This window comes from Xiphophorus maculatus, chromosome 22 (assembly GCF_002775205.1).
Source record: "Xiphophorus maculatus strain JP 163 A chromosome 22, X_maculatus-5.0-male, whole genome shotgun sequence".
NCBI classification, from domain to species: domain Eukaryota; kingdom Metazoa; phylum Chordata; class Actinopteri; order Cyprinodontiformes; family Poeciliidae; genus Xiphophorus; species Xiphophorus maculatus.
In genome coordinates this window covers 10204794-10226587 of record NC_036464.1, presented here as the reverse complement: position 1 = coordinate 10226587, position 21794 = coordinate 10204794, and the positions used below count along the sequence as shown (strand labels likewise).

The window sequence follows — 21794 nt, the reverse complement described above, 5'->3', positions numbered from 1 at the left end:
TGTGACAGAAGGTTGACAGTTCACATCACTGAATATATCATCCCCACTATACAACTTTGTAGTGGCAGCACTGCAAAGGATTTAACATTCATCTGTCAGCACAACAATGACCCTGTCAAATGTCCCAGCCAATCAAACTCCAGACATAAATCCAAACAAGAATCTAGCAGGACTTGAAAATTAACTCCAAATACTCACTTGGGAGATTTTTTTAAATCTGATTTTTGTTTGTGAGAAGTTTGATAACCACTCATCTGCACATCGCAAAGATTGCATAAAATCCTAATAAAATACACTGAAGGTTTTAACTATAACTAAGGCTTTGCATGTAACTTTTTAAACTTAATCTTCAAAGCAGTGAATTAAATAAATGTCTGCATATGACCTGAGCATTAAAAAAATAGAAATCTTAATTTATGTGCTTATCGCTCACATTTGATTTCACCTATTACAGATAACTCAAAACAAAAACTCTTCAAAGGGTATGTTATTTTGGAACATATTTGAATACTCTCTCATAACTGTAGAGATTTTCTTGCTCCAACTGCTTCTATAAATTGAGATGTAATAATTCTTCTGAATCACATCACACTGGTTTATACCAGAAAGCAGTCTCATCTCTTCCATCATTAAGCAAAATTTACCTTCTTTTTATGACTCTATGCCCAGACATTTCAATAAATGATTTAAAAAAGTAAATAAAATAGAAATACATAGACTTTCTTGCTCATGTCTTTGTTTGTTTTGGATTATGTGTCAAATTTCAGTTAAAATATGTTGCGTTTGGCTGACAGTGATCTGTCTGCTTTTAGGTCCTTTTGGTGGCGGACAGTGCGATTGTGAGAAAAGTTCTGGCTGCAGCTGATCGGGTTCTAGAGTCCCTCTCTGAGCTCGGCTCCTCTTTGGATATTAAATCTCTCCTCAGGTCCTTTAAAGACTTTTCTGAATCTTTGCTCACCCTTAATGACCTCACAGTGGACAGGGCCAACTCCTTACTGGATCCCAGACAAACAAAGCAACTTCTTGACTCCTTAGAAACACTGAGGAGGTGCATTTCAATGCTGCACACAGCAATGTGCACCACCATCAAACACCCTACAAGTGACCAGGCCCAGGCTGCCAAGAGGTTCATTCTAGACAAGGTCCAAACCACGGTTAGAGACATCAGTGTAACTCTCAAGAGCGACGGCCACAAAGGACCACTGGGTCCCTACGGGTTCTACACTGGGAGGCATCACAGCCTGTTGCATCTACTTGATAATTACTCTAGTGCACTGATTCAGGACAGTGGCTTTGACAGCATGGTGAGAGACATTGTCTTCCATGCCATGGTTGTGGCCAACTCTTCACGAAGAGAGTCTCAGCAAAGAATAGTGAGCCACTGCCGTCACATTCTGCACTTCTGGTCTGACATAAAACGGCTCTTAAAATCCTCAGAAGAAAGTGATGACACTGAACTAAGATCTAATAAGATATGCCTTTTGTTAATCCAACAAATACAAATACTGGATAAAGTACTAAAAACTGCAGTTCTTCATCAAGTCTTGGATACATTTCTCGCTGCCCCTTGTACAGACAATGATCTTTTAGGCACAATAAAACGGCTCTTGGACACCGAACCTGCTGAAATCATGGATCTGACTTTTCTCCAACCAGCAGTTGAGGATTTCATATTGTCCACTGATTGCATAATCCAAGTAGCAACCTTTGTCTCAGCTGTTGCTGAAGATGCAAAGAGCTTGGAGAGTGTGGAGAACTCACAGGCGTGCCTTGTAAGACTAAGAGCTCAGTTTGCACTTCTTTCCCTGGAGCTGGGGAATAATTCATGGCAAACCCTTCCAAAGCTTCATGATGTGTGCCTGAAATGGGAGGAGGAGACAAGTGAGCTACAGGATGCTCTAAGTGATGTGATGGATTTAAGAGAGTTCACAAGTCTTGCGGTCGATGAAATGGTCAAGGAGCATCATGGATGCGATGAAGCATACAAAGAACAGAGCTATAAAGTATTTGATGAACATGCTAAAAACCTAATTTCCTACATGAAGCTGGTGATTCGGTCAGTGAGAAGGCATCTGGACAGAAGCAATAATCCGATCTACAGGAACGGCTTGCTGGTCCTCCTCAAACAGGCTCAGTCCTCTCAAACCAAAGTGGGTGAATCGGTCAGACACATGCTCCACTTTGCATCCACTCTGAATGTGGAGATGTATTCCACAGTTACAAACAATGTTTCAGCAGCGATTCAGCATTTTAAGGTGCTGAGAGAAGGACTGGATGGACACAAGCACCCACATCTCCTCAGCCCGCTGAGAGAAGCAGCACGCAAGCCAGAAATCTCACAGTCCTGTTCAAAATTAGAGGATATTCATGGGATGAGCCTGGATCATGTGGCAAGAAACTCTCCTCTTTCTGAAGTGATGCAAATGGATTCTCTCACAAAACATGATGAACCCTCAGATACCGAAACTGTAGACGCAGAAGCAGCTCATATATATGACAGCAATGATTTAAAGAAGGCAGCTGTCCAAGATGAACCTAAACTGATCCACGTTGACCTTTTACCCCTTCTATATGAAGTTTTGACTGTGACTAAGGGGAAAGATGTGTCCACTCTCAACCAGGTCTGCACTGGAGTTCTTGAGCTGTCGAATCACTACGTCCAGGCCGCGAAGGACGGCTCAGCGATTGTTGACACCATTGATTCACAGACGCTGGAAGGCTTTAGATCAGAATTGGTGTCGCTGACGCCACTGCTGGTCCAGACAGCGCAAGAGATGGCAATGAGTTCATCAATGAGCACTGAGGCTCTCCGCAAACACAGCGTGCAGTTCTCTGACCTCATTAGCAACATCCGAAAGGTTTTACTGCCTGTAGCTGGAACATGGTATCATGTTGCATGTGATGAACTGCAAAGAAACCTGCAAACCACTACATCCAGTACTACACAGAATCTAAATGAAGTGATGAGTTTATGCACGCGTGTGGTCCAGTTCCTCACATCGTCTGATTTGAAATCCGCTGATTCTCAGGAAACATTCAACATTTTGAACAACAAGCTGAGCAAAACCCAGAATAATACAAAGTTTCTCATAGAGCTTTCCTCTTTACCTGAAAGGCAGGTGGATCATCTTGAGGGGCTCTGTCTCCTTTGGGGTCTCTCTGTTCAGATTTTGCTGAATTCCTTGGATAAGATTTTAGGCACATCAGCTGCAATAAATCAGCGGAACCCTCAAAAGCGACTGTCGGCTCTGTCGGAGAACTCTTTAAGGATCCAAGAGGCTGCAAGACTCACTAGCCTGAACTGCAAAAGTGTTTACAAGTCAAAACATCTGACGATCTGCCAGAATGAGCTTAAAAAACTCACTGATGCTTATCTTGAAGCCTTAGAAGAACTTGAAGCAATCCCAAATCTGACCCAACTTACAAAATCAGAATTCCTACAGAGACGACTCATTGTTGAAATTAGAGTGCTTTCTAATCAGCTAGGCAAAGAGAACAGAAACTTTGTCTCTGCTTTTCAGAACATTGTTGACATTACTCATTCTGCATCTAAACATGCAGAAGAAGCAGAACAGGAATTTGAAAAGGCTGCAGAGAAACTTGTTGAAAACGTTCAATTAGCAGCCAGAAGAGTGGAGGACTGCTTGAACTACATCCGTGACCCACGGGCCCGTTCTAACCTGAGGTCCATCAATGATCACTTGTGCTTTCAGATCTCAGATATAATCAGCAGGGTGAGGCTCATTGTAGAAACTCATTATCTCTGTGACACACTCAGTTTAGGTGTGCAGATCCAGTGCTGGTCAGCAAAAGCTCATTATCTTGTGGCAGAGATTATGAAGCAAGATGGGATTCAACAAGAAGTTAAGGAGAGCATCAAGGCTGGTTTACAGGGAAAGTCATACGAGGATTTCAACAAAGAGTTGGCAATGACGCCATCTAGAGTCAAAGATGTGGAATTTGCTGACAAAATGCCACCACTGCAGAGAGGCAATGCAGAAACAGTAGATGCAGCAGAAACTAACGTGTTCCTTGCAGCTGCTGTGAAGCATGAACCCAAAGATGAGAAAAAAGACGTAAGAATTTCAATATTGGCATGAATTAAGAGTTTAAGCCTCATTTAGTGTCACAATAAAATCTGAATCTGGCATTTCTTTACAGTTTGGGGCCACATCTACCGCATACAGGGAAGATTTTCCTCTGAGTTACACCTCCATTTTTCTGAAGCAACAAAGTGACAGCTGGGATCCAAAGGACAACAAAATAGTCCAGGTGACGAGAAAGATGGCCGACACAATAAGTCACATGACACAGTACTTAAAGAAGAAAGGCCCGATACTGGTAATGACCAACAGAAGTTACTTCTTTCTTCAGTGTTTCAGGCATCACTAATTCATTTATTTTATTTTTTGCAGAACAAAGATGCGTTTGTCAATGCAGCCAAAGAGGTGATCTCAAACTGTCAGACAGTAACTCAGTTTATTAGAGTTATCGCCAACCACAGCCTGGACAAGCACTGCACAGTTGAACTGTCCCTCATCATTGAGCAGATTCTGACCATCACTAATCAGCTTAGCATCATTTCCAGGTTAGGGATCTTTAAGCGTAGGGTGCCATATTTGTTGGCATATAGAGTTCTTCTGTTTTTGCTTCTGTTTATACTTCACATCATGAAACTAATTTTATTACAGACTGGGGTAAATTGATGTCCAGTCATTACAAAATATGATATTCCCACTTAACAAGTGGGAATATTATATTTTCACACAGGGTCATGGTGGCTGGGATATAGTTTATTACCCTGTATAAATTAACATCATATGAAAGCTGCATTTTGTTTTTATGCAATTTATCTCTATATGATACCAAAAAATTTGTTTTCATAACAAAAAAATGGCAAAACAGAAAAATTCTGTCAGGGAGACAAATAAAACAAACTAGATTACACAACAAATGCCACTGTCACCGTATTTACTGGGTTTATTTTTTACATAGTGTGAACGCTGTAACACCTGGCTGCAAATCGTCTGATGAGATTCTGGTGAAGAACGCACAAAATCTTCTTCAGACTGTTCTGAGAGGGGTTCATGCTGCAGAAACAGCCTGCATCACGGTCAATATAACACCACACATCGACACAGTCACACTAATATATAATATTGCTCAGGTCTTTTAGGAACCCAAATAATCAGATGTTATAAAATTAAACTGTTAAACGTGAACATAAATAATTCCCATCACATTTTTTGTAACTAATTGTCCCTTAGATTTGTTTTTTTCTTTCTTACACAAAATTATCTTCAAATATTTTTCTAGATTGTCTGTGCAGCCTTAAGCCAACTGCAGATGAGCAGCAGTGTACTATTTAAAAAGCAGTTGATTTATTGTTGCTGCTGTTTATAGATTTTTTTCTTTCTACTTTGCCATTAACAGTTTTTTTTATTTGTTTCCACTCTTTACCACTCCCTGGACTATTACCTTCATTATTTGTTTTTTCCCCATTTGTGTTCAATTATGTTTTATATATTCAGTTATGTTGATGTTGCAAATAAAATTCAACAATAAGTGCTTTACAGAAGCCAAGAAAAAGACAGAGTTAAAAACAAACTTAAAATACAAAAAACACTATCTTAACCATACTTGTGTGTACAGTTTCCCCGTAACTGTCTGTAAGGGGAAACAACAAAATTAACATAAGTTAAAAAAAAACCATCCAGATATATTATAACTAATAAATTCCAACATTTATTGAGTAAATAATTTAATAAGTAAATAATATTTAATTGGCATGAATCTTGATTTACTTGATTATGATTCCATTGTAAACGTTTCATCACTGCTTTTAGATAACTGCAATTATTACATGATGGGGTTTTTTCATTGGTTCTCAGCTTCTGAGTTTGTTTGTTTTTTTTTCCGTTATTCCAGGGTTTGAAGCAGCCGGAACCAAACTCAGATGGTGCAGAAGCAACAGCCTTGTGCTTCCAGTGGAAGAAAAACTTGGAAATCTATCGAGCCCAGCAGACGACTAACCCAGAAACCGATGATCTTGGTTTAAGAAAAACATCATCACACACTTTAGCTCCCAGTCTTGCCCCTCAGGTTAATGTAAGAACTACCTTCAAGTAAACAGCTTTGTACTTTCAAAACAACTAGACGTAATGTGGTCAAATTATAATCTTTAAAAAAAACAAAAACAATTAGAGGATGAACTCTTTTCTTTCCCGTAAAATGATCTTGAAATTTAAAGAAGCAATGAAATTTCTGTTTATTTCTCAGATAAAGACTCCAAGAATAATTTAGGATCTTCTAAAGATGACAAGAATAACAAGAGTTAGCTATTAAGGTAATAAATGATTATACTTGATCACACCAAGATTTACTTTATTGTCTATTGTTTTAATAAAGTTAAAAGAAGCATAAGTGATAAGACACTATTTGCAAAAAGGATAAGAGGGAAAGCTCAAAGATAGCATATTGCACATTAAAAATACAAATGGTAAATAAAAAAATTTATCAAAGATTTATTGTTCTAACCCTTTTGGATGCCATATAAACATATTTTTGAGATTTTGAAATGCCAGTCGCCTCATATGAGATTTTGGCTAGATCTAAAAGAATATTTTGGAGAAAAACTGCTGTTTTTGTATATCACAAACAGTACTTTCTGCTTGTAAAATAAACACAAAATTTTATTTACAATATATTACTAAAGAAGGTCAATGAAAGTGTCCCATATTAAAATTTAACTAATATGTCAAACTGTACATGTAGGACAAGAACAGACATAAAAGCTACAATGTGACTTTGTTTCACTCCTTTATTCAATATATTCATAATAAAACCACTTAAACGATGAGTATGTGTAGTTAAAACCAAAAAGCTGGTGTCACCATACGAACAGGAATAAAAATCTGTTTATACATGAAGCACTCAGTAAAACACACTGTACACATAATATAAAATGCACATTTACAATGGAAAATGAGAGAAAATAAAAAAGGGAACATTTCACTTTTTAGGAAAACAAAAAGCAGCACACGTTACTGAGAAAAGCTGCTACAGAAATGCCTCATTCTATAAAATTCTCACTTTATGAATACAGGCAGCAATACAGTGCTCTACAAACGCCAAACAGAGATAGAAACTGCGATAAGGGCCACATTTGTTACATATATACATTTATTTGTAATGCCTTTCAGATAATATTTCTGTACAGAAAATATAGGGAAAAATGTTTTCATCCATTTTTCATTTTGTTTATCATTTTTAGGACATAAAATAAACATTTACCTGCTACCTCCAAGCTGGTCAGTGTTTTTCTTTTGTAAAATGGCACATGTACAGTGGGTTAAAGAGTGAGTGTAATCCATGAAATGATACACATTTTGTCACCTTATAGCCACTGGGATTACAGACCAACACAAAGCAGTGTATAACTCTAAAAGTGATAGAGAAATGAAACACCATTTAACAAAAATCAAATTCAGAAGCGTGGCATGTATTTGCGTTCAGCCCCTTTGCTTGATTAATCCAAATATTAATCAGATAATCCAACATGTAAAAGCTCAGAAAGGACTGAGCTTTTACATGTTGATGTTAGAAGTATGTTGTTTTAGCTGCAGATTAATCCTTTGCTCTGATTTATTGATTATCAGAATAATCAATTACAAAAAAATAATTGCTAGTTGTAGCACTAAAAGCAACAATGGGAAGGTTTATGTCATGTGGTAGAATGGCCCAGTCAAAGTTCAAAGCAAAGTAATGACAACATACAGTCTTCATTCAGTCTAACTGCTTTACAGTGAAGAATGGGCAACATTCTCAATCTCCAAATGCACAAAGATGTTAGTCATACACCAAACAACTGGAAATGAGTTCCTGGCTCATAGGTGCTGAATACAAACACACACCATTCCAACTTTTAGAACAATCTACATTTTTCCCCACATAGAATCGCAATGATAAGTTTGTAACATGACAAAATGATTACAAGATACAATTACATTTGCAAGGCCCTGCAAGTCAAATTGAGATCCCAATGTCTGATATAAACAGCAAAAAGAAGAAACTATAGCTAGCTCAGCTAAAATGACTCAGTGCAAACATTTCAGCAAAACGCATTAACTGTACAGAAATCTTAAAAAGTGTAGCAGCATGGAAATAAATCTGAAATGCAATTTCATTATGCATATGATGAAAGGACTCTCTTGATTTTCTAAAGAGGTCAAGTCATTGACAAATTAAAAGCTAATCTCTGGTCCTGGTAAAAAATGTAAATATAAAAGTAAGGACACATAATTAGCTCTCAGTGGAAAGGAATAAATACTGTCATAGTGGTGAGTACAGTCAAAATAGTCTGTCTGCATGAAGAGAATCAAAAACAACACCTCAACTTTTCCCATACTCCTGCTTTCATGTGAAGCTGTGATAACCTGTACATGATTATTTACAGAAATAAATAGAGCCATGTATTGCTAAATAAAGATAAGTGATAATGTTTTACAAAACTTAAAGCTGCACTATGTAATTTTTATAATATATATATATTTTTACATATTTGTTGAAACTATCACTATGTCGTGACAGTATGTCAGATAATTTATGGAAAAAATCTAGCTCCTCTGCCATCTCCAGGTACTCCCAGTGCTAACTGGAAACAACCAATCAGAGCCAGGAGGAGGGTTTTAGTGCTGTCAATCACCCTCAGTGTGTTGCTGCTCATCCTCCTTCTCTCAGGCTTGTTACCATAGGCATTGATGGTGGATAAATGGTTTTCCTGTAACAGTAAGTTGTCTTTCCGCCAGTACCACATTGAGCAGCGAGTACATGACGGTGATTGACAGCACTAAGACCCTCCTCCTGGCTCTGATTGGTTGTTTTTGGTTGGAGGCGTGCATTTCTTCAGACAGAAAAGAGCAGCTCAGGAAGGAAGTGGAGGAGATTGATCTTTTCACAGATTATCTGTCTCAAACTGTCACAACATGGTGACAGTTTTAACAAATATGTAAAAAAAACATTTTTATAAGCATTACATCCTGCAGCTTTACTTGTTGCTTTAAATTTCCACGCTGAAGAATCTACTGACAGAAAGGAGAAGCAGTGGGATCAAAAGTCTTGAACACGTCTTTCAGTGTCCTGTCGTCCGTCTCATCTGAATCTTTCTGCTCTGCTTCTTCTTCCATAACTTCTTCCTCTTCCTTGTCCTTGTCCATATTCGCCTCCTGGTCCTTGTTGACTTCTGTCTCTTCCTGCGGTCCTGCAGTCCCCTGTGCTCCTTGTTTAGCCTGCCTGGGATCGACGTACTGTGGCCGGATCAGCCCGGCCAGCGTTGGGATGGGGAGGTTATGAACTGCTGGGGGTTTGACTGGTGAGGCAGGCGGAGCTCCGTTGGAGGAAGTAGCAGGAAGAATCTGTTGGGAGGCGACCTCTGTGCTTTTTACCTCCTCAAACGAGCCACTTCGCTGGGTTGGTGACAAAGATGGCGCCAGAGAGTTCTCCGTTTTTGATGACTGTTTCAAAATTCCTGGTTTTTTAGGAGGATCGAGCAGCTCCCTGCGAGACGGGTCGGTTTGAGAGCGGGGGTCGTACAAGCTGATGCCCCCGAGGATCGTGGTGGGACTCTCCAGCCCTCCGTCAGACGATGCCAACCGGGGGGCATACGGCGGCAGTTTCTCAGGGTCCGGCTTGCCTTGGGTAGCTGGGGGAGATGAGTTGGCGCCAGCCTTCTGGAGTCTGGGATCCACCAGTCCTCCCGCTGAGGGGGGTTCCTTCTGACCAAGCACCTTGGAGTCCAGACTCCCTCTCCGCTTGATTCTGGGGTCCAGAGATTTCTGTTGCCGCGGATCTACAGGCCTCTCCGTGGAGGATCGAGTCTCCAGGGATCCGCCGGGGATCCGGCTCAAACGTTCCTTTAAACGGGCGGCCGCTAGTCTGGGGTCGGACAGCGGCGGGCTGGAGACTATCGAATGGTCAGGCTGGTTGGTTCTGTTCATCTGAGCGTCGGCAATCAGCGGGGGGAGCGGCAGGTTGATGGAGTGCTCCTGTTTGGGGACAAGTGATGGGATGAGGTCCTCCGGCGCCCACACCACGGTCTGAGCAAAGGCGGGGCGCTGGAGCAGAATGTCGACCCGAATGTGACTGAACTGCTTTAGCTGACAGCGAGGGTCCCGCAGCACCATGCCAGGGCTGGCCTCCAGAGGGATAAGAACCGCTCTGTCCTTCAGTTCCCGCTCTCCCTCCTCATCCTCCTCTCCTGTTGGAGTCTTTTGAGGAGCAGGATGACTCTGCTGACGGCCAACATCGCCGGGTCTCGTCTTCCTGGGATCCCTGGGGAGTCTTGGATCCGCTGCTCCATCCAGCTCCTTACTGGGATCCTGGAGTCGCTGTCTAGGGTCGATCTTGACCCTGGGGTCACTGGGTGGGGCTCGTTCCTTCATGAGCCTGGGGTCGCCCAGAGCTGGGGTGGCCGACACAACATGGAGGGGCTTGGACTGACTCTGCTGCATTTCATTCTGCTTCTTCAGAGATTTCAAGATGGAGGAGACACAAGAGGCCCCATCCTCATCATCGCTTGAGTACCAGTTTGTTGTTTCATCTGCAGAAAATAATGTCATAAACAAAAAACCTGCCATTTTACATTCCATCACAATAAAAACAACTGTTTTTGTTCATTAATTCATTTTATATTGTATGGGACAGACAAGCAAAAACTAGTACTTAAATGTGAAGCGGAAATAAAAATTATACTTGGTTGTATTTTTTTTGTATTAATCAATTCACAAATATTAAGTGAACATTTATATTCAGTCTCATTTTCTTTGATACTTTTATGTAGGGCTGCAACTAACAATTATTTTAGTACTTGAGTATTCTATCAATTATTTTAACGATTTAAAAAATTGGCAAATTCTGCAGATTTTTTCACTTAATCACTTCAGCCTATTTTGTACAATATTAAAATATATAAAAATTCACAAATGATCAAATGTTATACAAAGAAATTGTGTATTATTGTATTTTAGGCAATAAAATGTTTACTTTCATATTTTAACATTTTAATTGAATTATTTGATTATTTGCGTTTTTCATGTATTGCAAATATTGTGTAAAAACGACTTACATGGTTAAATGAACAATCTGCAGAATGTGCCCATTTCTTTACTCGATTGTCAGATTAATAGATAGAATAACCATTCACTAAAACAATTGTTTGTTGCAGCCTTATAGTCATGTGCAAGTTCATGTTAGCCTGCCCCATTAAATGCTAGTTAAATAATGCTAAGTATTAGGCTGTAACATGGCACAATGTAGAAAACATTGAAGGGGCATGAATATTTAATTGGCAAGACACTTTGTCACCATGGTTTGTCTTAATGTACTGAATATTCTTCAATTACTGTAATAACTAATAAGTCAAAATGGAAGATGATGTGATTTGATGTTATTTACCATCAGTACATCTTCCAGTCAGCAAATAAACACATCCCCTCACCTCTGTTGTCATTCTTATCAGGTTGTCCATCTGCTCTTTGTGGCTCTTTGCTCTGGGCTTCCTGCTGCTGCTGTGTCAGGTGTAACAAGATGGCCTTCTGCACCGCTGGTGGCAAAGACTGCAGCTGTGACTCTGCACCCATCAGCTGCTGAAGGTTCTGTATGAAGGCCTGACCAGGTTCCACTACATTGTTGAATACAATATATATATTTAGTAACAAATGAAGGGGAATAAATTGATTTAATTGCTGTTTTGAATTATTACTGACCTTCCTGCTGACCGACGGCCTGGTTTTGAAAGAAGCTGCTTAATAAATCCACTGGGTTCTGACCAAACGATGAGAAGGATAACATGTTCTGTAGCATCTGAACGTCTGGTGGGAACGGAAGCTTCTGCATATTCATCTGCTGGTTTATACTGGCTCCATGAAAGGGTGGGGGCTGGCCAGAGGGGGGTGGTGGTTGCATTGGAAACCCGTGAGGGGGAAGCTTTCCTGGGGGACTCTGAGGCATCGTTGGCCCTGTGGGGAGACCCATAGGAACAGCTGATTCAGCTGCTGGTACCGGAGCCGCAGCCGCGGCAGTGTCCTCGGACCCATCCGCCTGATTCTGGGAGAAGTTGGAGCCGCTGAAAGACAAAGGTGATTGTTACAGTGAAGAAATGTTGTAGCTTAAAAATATTATTCAAAATTCCCATTTTGTACATTTTTGTACATCCAGTTGTTTAAAAAAAAGTAATTTTTTGGAAAGTGACCCATTTCAAAAATCTTCTGAATATGACGTCACAAATCAGCAGGCTCTACCCCTCACCTAGTAACCTCAGCAAAGCCCAGCCCGTTACCTAGCAACCTGAGCTGAGTTCCAGCATGTTTGGTAAACTTGTTTTACTGCTGTTTGTGTTGCACAATGGCTGCTGGAAAAGACTTGTCAACCAGAAACCACCTGCTGCTTTCTTGCTGGTTGTGCAGGAGGTTCTACTTTTACTTTTCAAAGATGTACGGTTGTATAATTGTGTAAAGGAGTATAGACATTGAGTTATACTCCTTTACACAATTATACACCTGACCACCTTATTTGGCCAGGTGCTGCTGGCCAAATAAGGTGGCTAGCAGCACCTTATTTGGATTTAAAGTGACAAGATGCCCTAAAACTTCTCATTCTTAAAGAAGATCAAAATAGCCAGAACTGACCAGACTAAAATCATATCATTTAGGAATGAATTTGTGCAAAAAATGAAATGAACATGTTTTTTTTACAGCCACAGGCCTATCTTAACCTGTTTAAGGAAGCCTAACAGGTCACCTTTTATGTCACTTTGATTTAAGATTATTTTGGTTACCTCAAAGCAATTTTTTGTGCCAAGTCCACAGTGGGATGAACCTTGATTTCAAACAGAGAGGGAATCTTCTTTCCACCCTGACCAGATGCCCCATCTGTTGGACTGCTCTGACCCGGGGTGGGCAGCAACCCCACTCCAGGAGGGGGCTTTGGTAGTGGGGCGATACCCTGCTTTCTCAGATCTTCCAGCTCCAACTCATCCTCCCGGGCATTCTCCTCTTCTGTGTTAATTATCTGTCACATGAATCAGAGAAAGGAAACGTTAAAATCTAAGACTAGCAGCGTGGAGAATGAGCTCCTAAAACATGGGTGTCCACAGTTTTAGTCACATGGGAAAAAAATTATTGGCTAAAATAAAATGGAATATAAAATTGTCGATATAAAACTTTAAAATGGTTTTGCACATCTTCTGTATCTAAAAAAGGGCATTTAGTTTTCAAAATGTTTTCAGAGAATTTGGTACAAGTCACTAGATAGAAACGGTTCAAACTTTTATAAAAGCTTAGTTATAAAAAGACGAATACTTTGTGCTGTAGCTAACATTTTCCATTTTCCTGGGCCATACTTTGGACACCCCTAATACAAGATTAAAGATTACCTTATCAAGCAGCTCTTTCGTGACATCATTCAAAGCATCATGGGAAAATTTGCAGTTCTCCCCTTGATAACATTTGGCTCCTGTGTGAAAGAACTTGCAGGGGTATTCATGTGCAAACAAAAGTTAAGGAACCTAATCAGGATATTAGTTTCAGTGCGTTAAAAAAAAACATTTTCACACTATAAACTTTCTAGTTTGTTGCAATATAATCCCTGAACATCAATACATATTATTGGTGCAATATTGGAATCTTATTGTGATTGGGAAAATAAATGCAAGTAATTATTCAATTTAAATTCAAAAGTATATTACTAATCCCAAAGGGAAATTAAGTAAAATAGATTAAATAAGATAAATTGTTTCCTGAATAGTTTTACAACCATTTGGAAAAGCAGGACATGCACTTATTCAACAATTAACCCCCTTTAATCTGATTCCCCTAAATTCAGTGCAGTGCAATCAATTGCAAAAAGTCACCTAATTATCAAATAGAATCTACCTTTGTGTAATTTAATACTAACACAGATTTTTTGAGACCTTGTTATTAGAGAAACCCACACCAAGAACCACAGTAAACAAGTTAGGGATTAAAGTTACAAAGAAGTTTAAAACATAGTTAGTTTGTAGTTATAATGTGGCAAAATACAAGAAAGGTCAAGGGTTATGAATACCCTGCATATAAAGAGAAATAAGAACATTCAGTGAAGGATATTGTGCATGTAAATGCAGTGATCTCCTTTGCTGCAGTATCCTTGCAGGTAAAACTTACAGAGTTCCTTTTTCTTATCAGGCACAACCAGCTCATGTTCAAATTTGCACTGTTCCCCCTGTGCAAACACAAAAGACAATGTTTAAGTATCACCAGTGATCACTGTGATAAGAAGCTGGACACCCAGGCCTCTCCTAACCTTGATGCAGCGACCCTCAAGGAAGTACTTGCAGATGTATCTACCATTGTGCTCAACTGTATGCTGACTTATGAACTCCTTGCTCATGATTGGTCGCTTCTTCTGAAAGCCAGAGGAGCTTTTTCCCTCCTGCAGCACAAAATAAATGAAAATCAAGCCTCATTTCTATAGGGGATATAGAAATGAAAACTCACACAAAATTGTCTGAGTTTATTCGATACTTACTGGTCCCATGTCTTCCATTCCCTGGTCTCCTCCCCTGCCACGCCCGCGTCCTCCCCACGGTTTGCCTTTCAGTTTCTTGTTTTTCAGGAGCATCCCTCGCCCTCTTCCTGGTCCGCTCCCTCTGCCCCTTCCTCTCTGTCCGACTGAAAATACAATAAATAAATCTCTCAATATTGAGCTGAAAAACTTCAGTAATCTTCAGTAATTGGTGATAAACCTCTGAAGGAAAACATGTCCATATTTTAAACCAGTTCGTACACTGCTGTTGCTTCATCCCTCTCAAGCTTCCTCTGCTCATCTGATCCTTTGAGTAGCGCCCCTTCCCCTGATTCCCATCTTTAGATTGCTGGTACTCTGACATGTCGTCTTCATAATCCTCCTCTTCTTCATCGTAGTCATACTTATCATCGCTGTAATCGTCGCTGTATTTATCAAAATCGCTGCTCTTTTGCGGGGATGACTTCTTCAAGTTGCCATGGAGTCCCTTTGAATGCTGTTGGTTGAAACAAATAGAGCAATATCTTCTTTCAATTCTCAAAAAGCTAATGAGGCAGGTAGAAGTGGTGATAAACTCACTAGAGAGGGCTGGTTATCAGCGTCACGGCTGTAGCCTTGGCCCTTCCTGCTTTTGGGCCTTTCTGATCGGTCGTAGTCCGAGTCATAACTGTCGGAGCTAGAACTGCTGGAGGGGGAATGATGCTGAGGAGAAAAGGACAAAAAAAAAAAACGGATTCTGAATTAACCAGCTACCAACTAATGCAAAAATATTCACCTGCAGCAAAGCTGTGCCTGTTTTTGATTTAGAGGATTAGAAAAGATCAACTACAACAAGTTCTAGATACAGATATCTGATCGTATCTCTCACTGCCAATTGTCACGCAACACAGTCATACTAAGTATTTTGTTTAGTTTCTCGTGCAAATATCTTAATACACTTGCAATATGATAAAACTAACAAGTTACTTTTCAGCAAGATACAGGAGATTATTTTAAGTCAATAATTCCTAAATATTAATGAAAATACTAGTTCCACTAACAGATTTTTGACAAGACATTTCTCCCATGTTATAAATGAAAGAATTGCCAGTGGAATTAGTACTTTTTAATCAATAGTCAAGAATTATTCACTTAAAAAGTTACTTAAAAGTTACTTGTAAGTTATTTTTGTCTTATTTATAGTGTACATTATAGTGTACATTTGAACTGTAAACTAGACCAAAAATACTTAGTAAGATTTTGTGTTTCTGTAGATATCCTTCACAAGTAAGTCACCAAAGCTGTTAGTTAAAGATGCTTTTTGTTCACATAAAGTTACATTGGGGTATAAAAATGTAAAGTTTAGTGGAAGGAAAAGTTGTGGCAGAAAAATGTGTACAAGCAACAGCATATCTGCGGCTTCTGGGGGGGTTAACAAACTATTACAGAAATAATTGACCTTCTTGGTGATATTTACACCGTGTTCCAAATTATTATGCGAATTGGATTTAAGCGTCATAAAGATTAAATTTTTTGTTGTGCTATTAAATTTATAGACAGTTTTGTGTGTCAGGGCTCTTTGAAACACTATAATTAATTTCAGCTGGCTTGATTAGTTTGTCTGGTGAGCTCAATTAAAGGAAATCTACTTAAGAAGGATGTTCCACATTATTAACCAGGCCACAGGTTTCAAGCAATATGGGAAAGAGAAAGGATCTCTCTGCTGACTAAAATCATCAGATAGTGTAGTGCCGTATGACAAGGTATGAAAACATTAAATATTTAACAAAAACGGAAGCGTTATCGTACTGTGAAGAGATTTGTGGCTGATTCAGAACAAAGATGGGTTTGTAGAGATAAAGGCATAATGAGGAAGATTTCTGTAAGACAAATTCATCGGATTAAGAGAGCAGCTGTTAAAATGCCCTTACAAAGCAGCAAACAGTCATTTGTAGCTGCTGGTGCCTCTGGAACCTCAAGCTGGAGGATCCTCCAGAGGCTTGCGGTGCATGAACCTACTATTGGGCCACTAACCAGAGCTCACAAGCAGAAACGGTCGCAATGGGCCCACTGTACATGAAGATTAATTTTCAAACAGACTTGTTCACTGATGATAGCTGTGCAACCCTGGATGGTACTGATGGACGCAGTAGTGGATTGGTGGTGGATGGCCACCACATCCCAACACAGAAGGACGTCAGCAAGAAGGTGGTGGAGTCATTTTTTGGGGCTGAAATCATGTGGAGAGAATCATTGGTCGGCCCCTTCAGAGTCCCTGAAGGTGTGAAAATGACCTCAGCAAAGTGTATGGACTTTCAGAAAGACTTTCTGACTGATCGGCTTTTCTTTCATGGTTCAGAAAGAAAAGCCGTACCTTCCAAAATCATCTTCATGCATGACAATGCACCATCTCATGCTGCAAGGAGTACCACTGTGTCATTGACTGCTATGGGCATAAAAGGGGAGAAACTCATGGTGTGGTCACCATCCTCCTCTGACCTCAACCCTATTGAGAACCTTTGGAGTTTCCTCAAGCATAAGATCTGAATCCAGTTCATATCAAACCAGCAGCTCTGGGAAGATATTCTGACATCCTGCAAAGAAATTCAAGCAGAAACTTTCCACAAACTCACAAGTTCAATGGATCAAGAACTGTGCAGGTGATATCAAAGAAGGGTTCCTATGTTAACATGTAACTCGGGCTGTTAAGATGTTTTTGATTGAAATAGCTTTTGATTTTGGTACATGTGACCACTTAATGCTGCACATTCAAAGAATGACCGTTTGCAGTTCTTTATAATCCATAAAATGTTTAGAAAATCTGCTGTGCATAATAATTTGGAACAGTGCATTTTGAGTTTTTTATTTTTGAAGGAAATACTGTTCTCATGGGGAGTTTTATTCAGTAAAATTTGATTTATACTGTAATAGTTCATGACTTGAAAATTATGCTGACCATCATTTGCATTGACTATTTAAGAAAATCTGAGAAAATATTACTTGCATAATAATTTGGAACACAGTGTATTGAGATGTGATTTTTCTTGACTTACTCTTTGCCTTTCACGTTTCCTCCTTTTGGACTTCCTTTTCTCTCTGGTCTTTTTGTATCTTTTCCTTGTGTGTCTTCGTGCCTTTTCCTCTTTCTCTTTATTTTTCTCCTTTTCTTTCTCTTTTTCTTTCTTGTTGTCATCCTTTACCTCAGCAACCTCTTTGTTCTCCTCCTCAATCTCAATTCCCTCATCATCTATTTCTCCATCTTCCAGTTCACCATCCTCCCTAAGAGGAAGGAAAATTTTACATTAATGCACAACTCAGTATCATTTTAAAAAGAAATATCTATATTTTTTCCAAGTCATAAGTATAGTCAGCCTCTCATACACAAATTTGGCAGAATAAAAATGTTATATTTTAACAAATACGATTAAATACTCTCAGCTGGATGAGCAATTATTTCAAATTTTACTTCACCTCTAAGATTTTGTGCACCAAAGACAGCATATGACTGTTTTATTTTTGTCTTCAAATGAACCCATCAGTAGCTGCTTTATTGAAGGTTGGATAACGTTCTACAGGTTTGCAGAGGTTAACTGATTAAAAATAACAAACTGACATATTTGAATTATTAAACTTGTGAAAACTTGTGATTCACAGGAAGAAGTTATAAAAACTGCAAACTAAAGAACAATTATTAACAGCAAAAGAATTGTGAATGAATATATAAAAATGTTTATTACTATTATTATTTGGGTACAGTTTTATATCAGTGTGGGACATATTCAATTTCCTTTCTGGTTTTAATGTATTTTCATAACATCTCATCTGCTTTAAAAATATAATGCAGGTTGGAAAGAAGGACAAAAGCAACATATTGTATGTTTAACCTCAGATTTAGATAAGTTTCCTCTCACGTGACTACAGTCTAAAAAAACAATAAAAACATCATCTTTTTCAGCAAAAGGCACAAGTTTTGCTAGCTATATAGGTATTTTGTGTTAATTTAAAAGAAAAATTAAAATAATGTGTACAAGTAACATAACCAAACAATTCAAACTAAAATATTTTGATCCTTTAACACTTCTTTGGAAAAATGTAATGACGTCTCCAATTACAAAAAAATGTATAAATATAGTGTAGTGTGTTCCTGAGTGTTGAACTGAGTGAAAATTATAGCAAGATCCAAAAGCGATCTAAATTGTAGCACCCTATGAGGCTGGGATTTGAATTAAAGACGGTTCAATAAAGAAATCAAATTTTAAAACAAGTGGCAGCAAAACAAGGTATGTTCATCTAAGTACGTTCTCCCTAAAAGCCAGCTGCAAGATGCTAAAAGAAGTCTCCAAAAACCCTAAAAGTTCATCACGTGTCCTGCAGTTGATATAAAACTATGTCAACAATCAGAAAGAAGCTGAAGAAGGTTGGCTCATAGGTTAGGAGAGCAAGAAGGAAACCTTTGCTCTCTCTCTTAAAAAAGAAAAAAAAAGACATGTAGGCCAGACTACAGCCACAGAGAAGACTGAATTAATTAACCGAATTATTCAGACACCAGAGCTGAGGACATATTTGGAATAAACTGCAAACATCATTCAAGGAAGAGAATGTCATATCGACTGTGAAGCACAGAGCTGCAAGTGTCAGGATTTAGGGATGTCAGTAGAACCAGGCTGTCAACATACCATGAACTCTTCCTTGCATCAAAAGGATAGATTAACTCTATGATTAAATATATTATTTCAAGAATAATTGTTGCCTTTCTGTATCAAATGAAACCAATCAGATTAGGTGTAATTTTTAATTTTTTGGTGTAAATATTGTGGTATTGCACTCAAGGTTATCCTACTGTAACAATCTCATAGGGCCATGTCTAAATCTAAAGCAAATATTGACATTCTTACTTAAATAATAAGCATATCTCTTAATAATTTAATTTTATAGCTCATTGATACTTCAGTAATTAAGTAACTAGAACCTGCAATAAATCTTCTGAGCTGATAACTTTTAGTCAAACTTAGTGTCTGCAAATTAATTGTAAATTATTTTGCATCCCATTTTTGATAGACTAAATTGGCACAAACTCGCACCCAAAGGTAAGCATTTTCCGTTAGACTTTATCATATGCACATGGCTAGTTCCTTGCTCAAAGTTTTTAAAACAATTCAAAGTTTGCACAAAAAAAAAATAGAATTAACAGTAAGAGTATAAAGGCCTGGACATTGAAGAAACAAACGTCAACCTTGCATGAACCGTTTTTGACCAGTTCTACCAGGTGGCCGACAGGGGGAGTGTGTCAGCACGATGGGCGTGGCGCTTACGTCATTAGTTATTTGCATAATACCCTGCAGATGGCAACAACAGCTCTATGAATCCCAGCAGCATAACAACAGGACGATGAGGTCTGCCACCTCGCATGGAAATGATAATGAATCATCGGCACATGATAAAAAAAATATAGGCCGCTTGCACAGATATGCACCAAAAAGACATGCAAAAAGAAAATTTAGAGGGGGAGGAACCTTGGAAATGTCTGCAATAAACAGCAATACAAGCACGTAGACTCACAGCACTGAATCGCACAGATGAGCGTATTAAGAATTGCATTAAGAATATTACTCGACCTTTCATCCCCTGCAAGCTCAGAGTCTGTCATGTTTTTGTCAAGAACAGGGGCTGGGGGACTGGAAACAAGGCTCACAGAAGCCATTTGGAGAGAGAGTAAGAGAGAAAGAAAAAAATAATAAAAATAACGGATCTGCTTCTCCTTCTCCCCCGGCAACAAGAGTGAATTATAACACGGTCACTCAAAGGAGACGGTTGGTTTGTGAGAGATGCTGGAAGATTTCAGACTGGAAAAGACTCACGGTGTTACATGTCTCGACAGAGACAGTAAACAGACACTCTCCTCTTTCATTTTCAGTGGCGTTTTAACCCTGTGAGCACAGCTCGACACCCCGCTTTGCTAATGTCCCGTCGGTTGACAGCTGCCACGGTGAAAATAGAGGAGACGGAGGGAGAAACAGACAGGAATGTAAACCATGTTCGCTGGTTTCAGCATCCTCACAGGCTTTCTCAACAAGGGATATCATCACAAAATGGCTTCTAAGTTATGCTGCACATTCCTCGACAATGACTCCTCCGCCCATTTATAGGTGGGGCCCATCTACCTAACTTGGGAACAGCAACTCTCGTTCAGCAATTGGTTAAAAATGGCACGGGTAGAGAAATCGGCTTTTCTGATTGGCTTGTAGAAATGTCACTCAATTTCAACATGTTCTCTGCAAAATCACCATCAGTGTTTCCATCGCAGCTGTTTATTGCTTTAGCTGTTAGTTTTATACATTTAAAAACCCCCATTGAATGTGTAAAACTCCTAACGATGTTTTATTTACTTATCGCCTTATTGGCAACAAGATATGTCTCCGCTTGTCCGTGTCGAAGTCGACCACAGACCATTGGCTTTGTTGCACCGTCAAAAAGATACGTCGACGTGTCCGCCATATTGTGAGTGGCAAGTTCTATATGGAAAACCAATGCAAGCGCAGTTGGAAACTGGATTTTCGAAATAAAAGAAACATTACATGCTTCATTCAACTACTTTTGATGTGTTGGTTTGTTTAAAATAGCATGTCTTCATTTTGGTGTCATCGCTGAGACATAATATCGAGAAAATAAAATAACATAATGTGATTAAAATATACGGAGATTATTTTACCTCTGAATTGTCCCGAATATATGTGAAACCTTTAAATCTTGTTTTTATAATAATAATAATAATAATAATAATAATAATAATAATAATAATAATAATAATAATAATAATAATAATAATACTAATAATAATAATAATAATAAGAAGAAGAAGAACAACAACAACAATATTGAAATTATAGTAAATAATAATAAGAAAACAAGATAAAATAAGTCTACTTTATGAACACTAAATATTACAAAAAATAAGTCTTTTTATTATTATTATTATTATTATTATTATTATTATTATTATTATTATTATTATTATTATTATTTCAGTATTTCAGCAAGTTTATGTTTCATTTCACATTTAACTGGCGAGTTTCTATGTGCCACAAGTTATGCCTTGCAATACCAAAATTGACCAGCAGGTGTCACAAAAACCTTAAGATTAAAAAGAAAATTGCTTATGCAGAGATTCAACACACTGATATGTGGGATTTTAATGCTTAACTGAATATAATTCTGCATTTAAGGTATTTTATATGTAGAAAATTATTCGAGTCATT

The 21794-nt window shown here is 38.6% G+C and overlaps 1 protein-coding gene across 2 annotated transcripts; it reads right to left on the bottom strand.

Moving 5' to 3' along the window:
• Positions 1-6802: 6802 nt before the first annotated feature.
• Positions 6803-20651, bottom strand: zc3h6 (zinc finger CCCH-type containing 6). 2 transcript variants are annotated; one of them, XM_023327411.1, is made up of 12 exons: positions 20397-20651; positions 17592-17817; positions 15139-15261; positions 14821-15055; positions 14563-14705; positions 14338-14466; positions 14142-14256; positions 13430-13539; positions 12833-13065; positions 11763-12121; positions 11495-11677; positions 6803-10597 (listed from the first exon to the last, which is right to left on the bottom strand). In XM_023327411.1, exons 1-12 carry the CDS (start codon positions 20444-20446, stop codon positions 9081-9083), a joined length of 3423 nt encoding a protein of 1140 aa, XP_023183179.1. In that variant the 5' UTR covers positions 20447-20651; the 3' UTR covers positions 6803-9080. The 2 variants fall into 2 exon arrangements, with proteins under 2 accessions (XP_023183179.1, XP_014327167.2); XM_014471681.2 differs by having other exon boundaries at positions 20154-20488.
• Between the last annotated feature and the right edge of the window lie 1143 nt (positions 20652-21794).

What these genes read in the sequence shown, in the direction of transcription:
- zc3h6 (XM_014471681.2), bottom strand. Translation starts at nt 20,239, where the DNA reads ATGGCTTCTGTGAGCCTTGTTTCCAGTCCCCCAGCCCCTGTTCTTGAC. An exon ending in GGAAACGTGAAAGGCAAAGA is followed by an intron (nt 15,262 to 17,591) that starts GTAAGTCAAGAA and finishes TTTTCTCCTCAG; the next exon opens with CATCATTCCCCCTCCAGCAG. An exon ending in CTGATAACCAGCCCTCTCTA is followed by an intron (nt 15,056 to 15,138) that starts GTGAGTTTATCA and finishes TTCAACCAACAG; the next exon opens with CATTCAAAGGGACTCCATGG.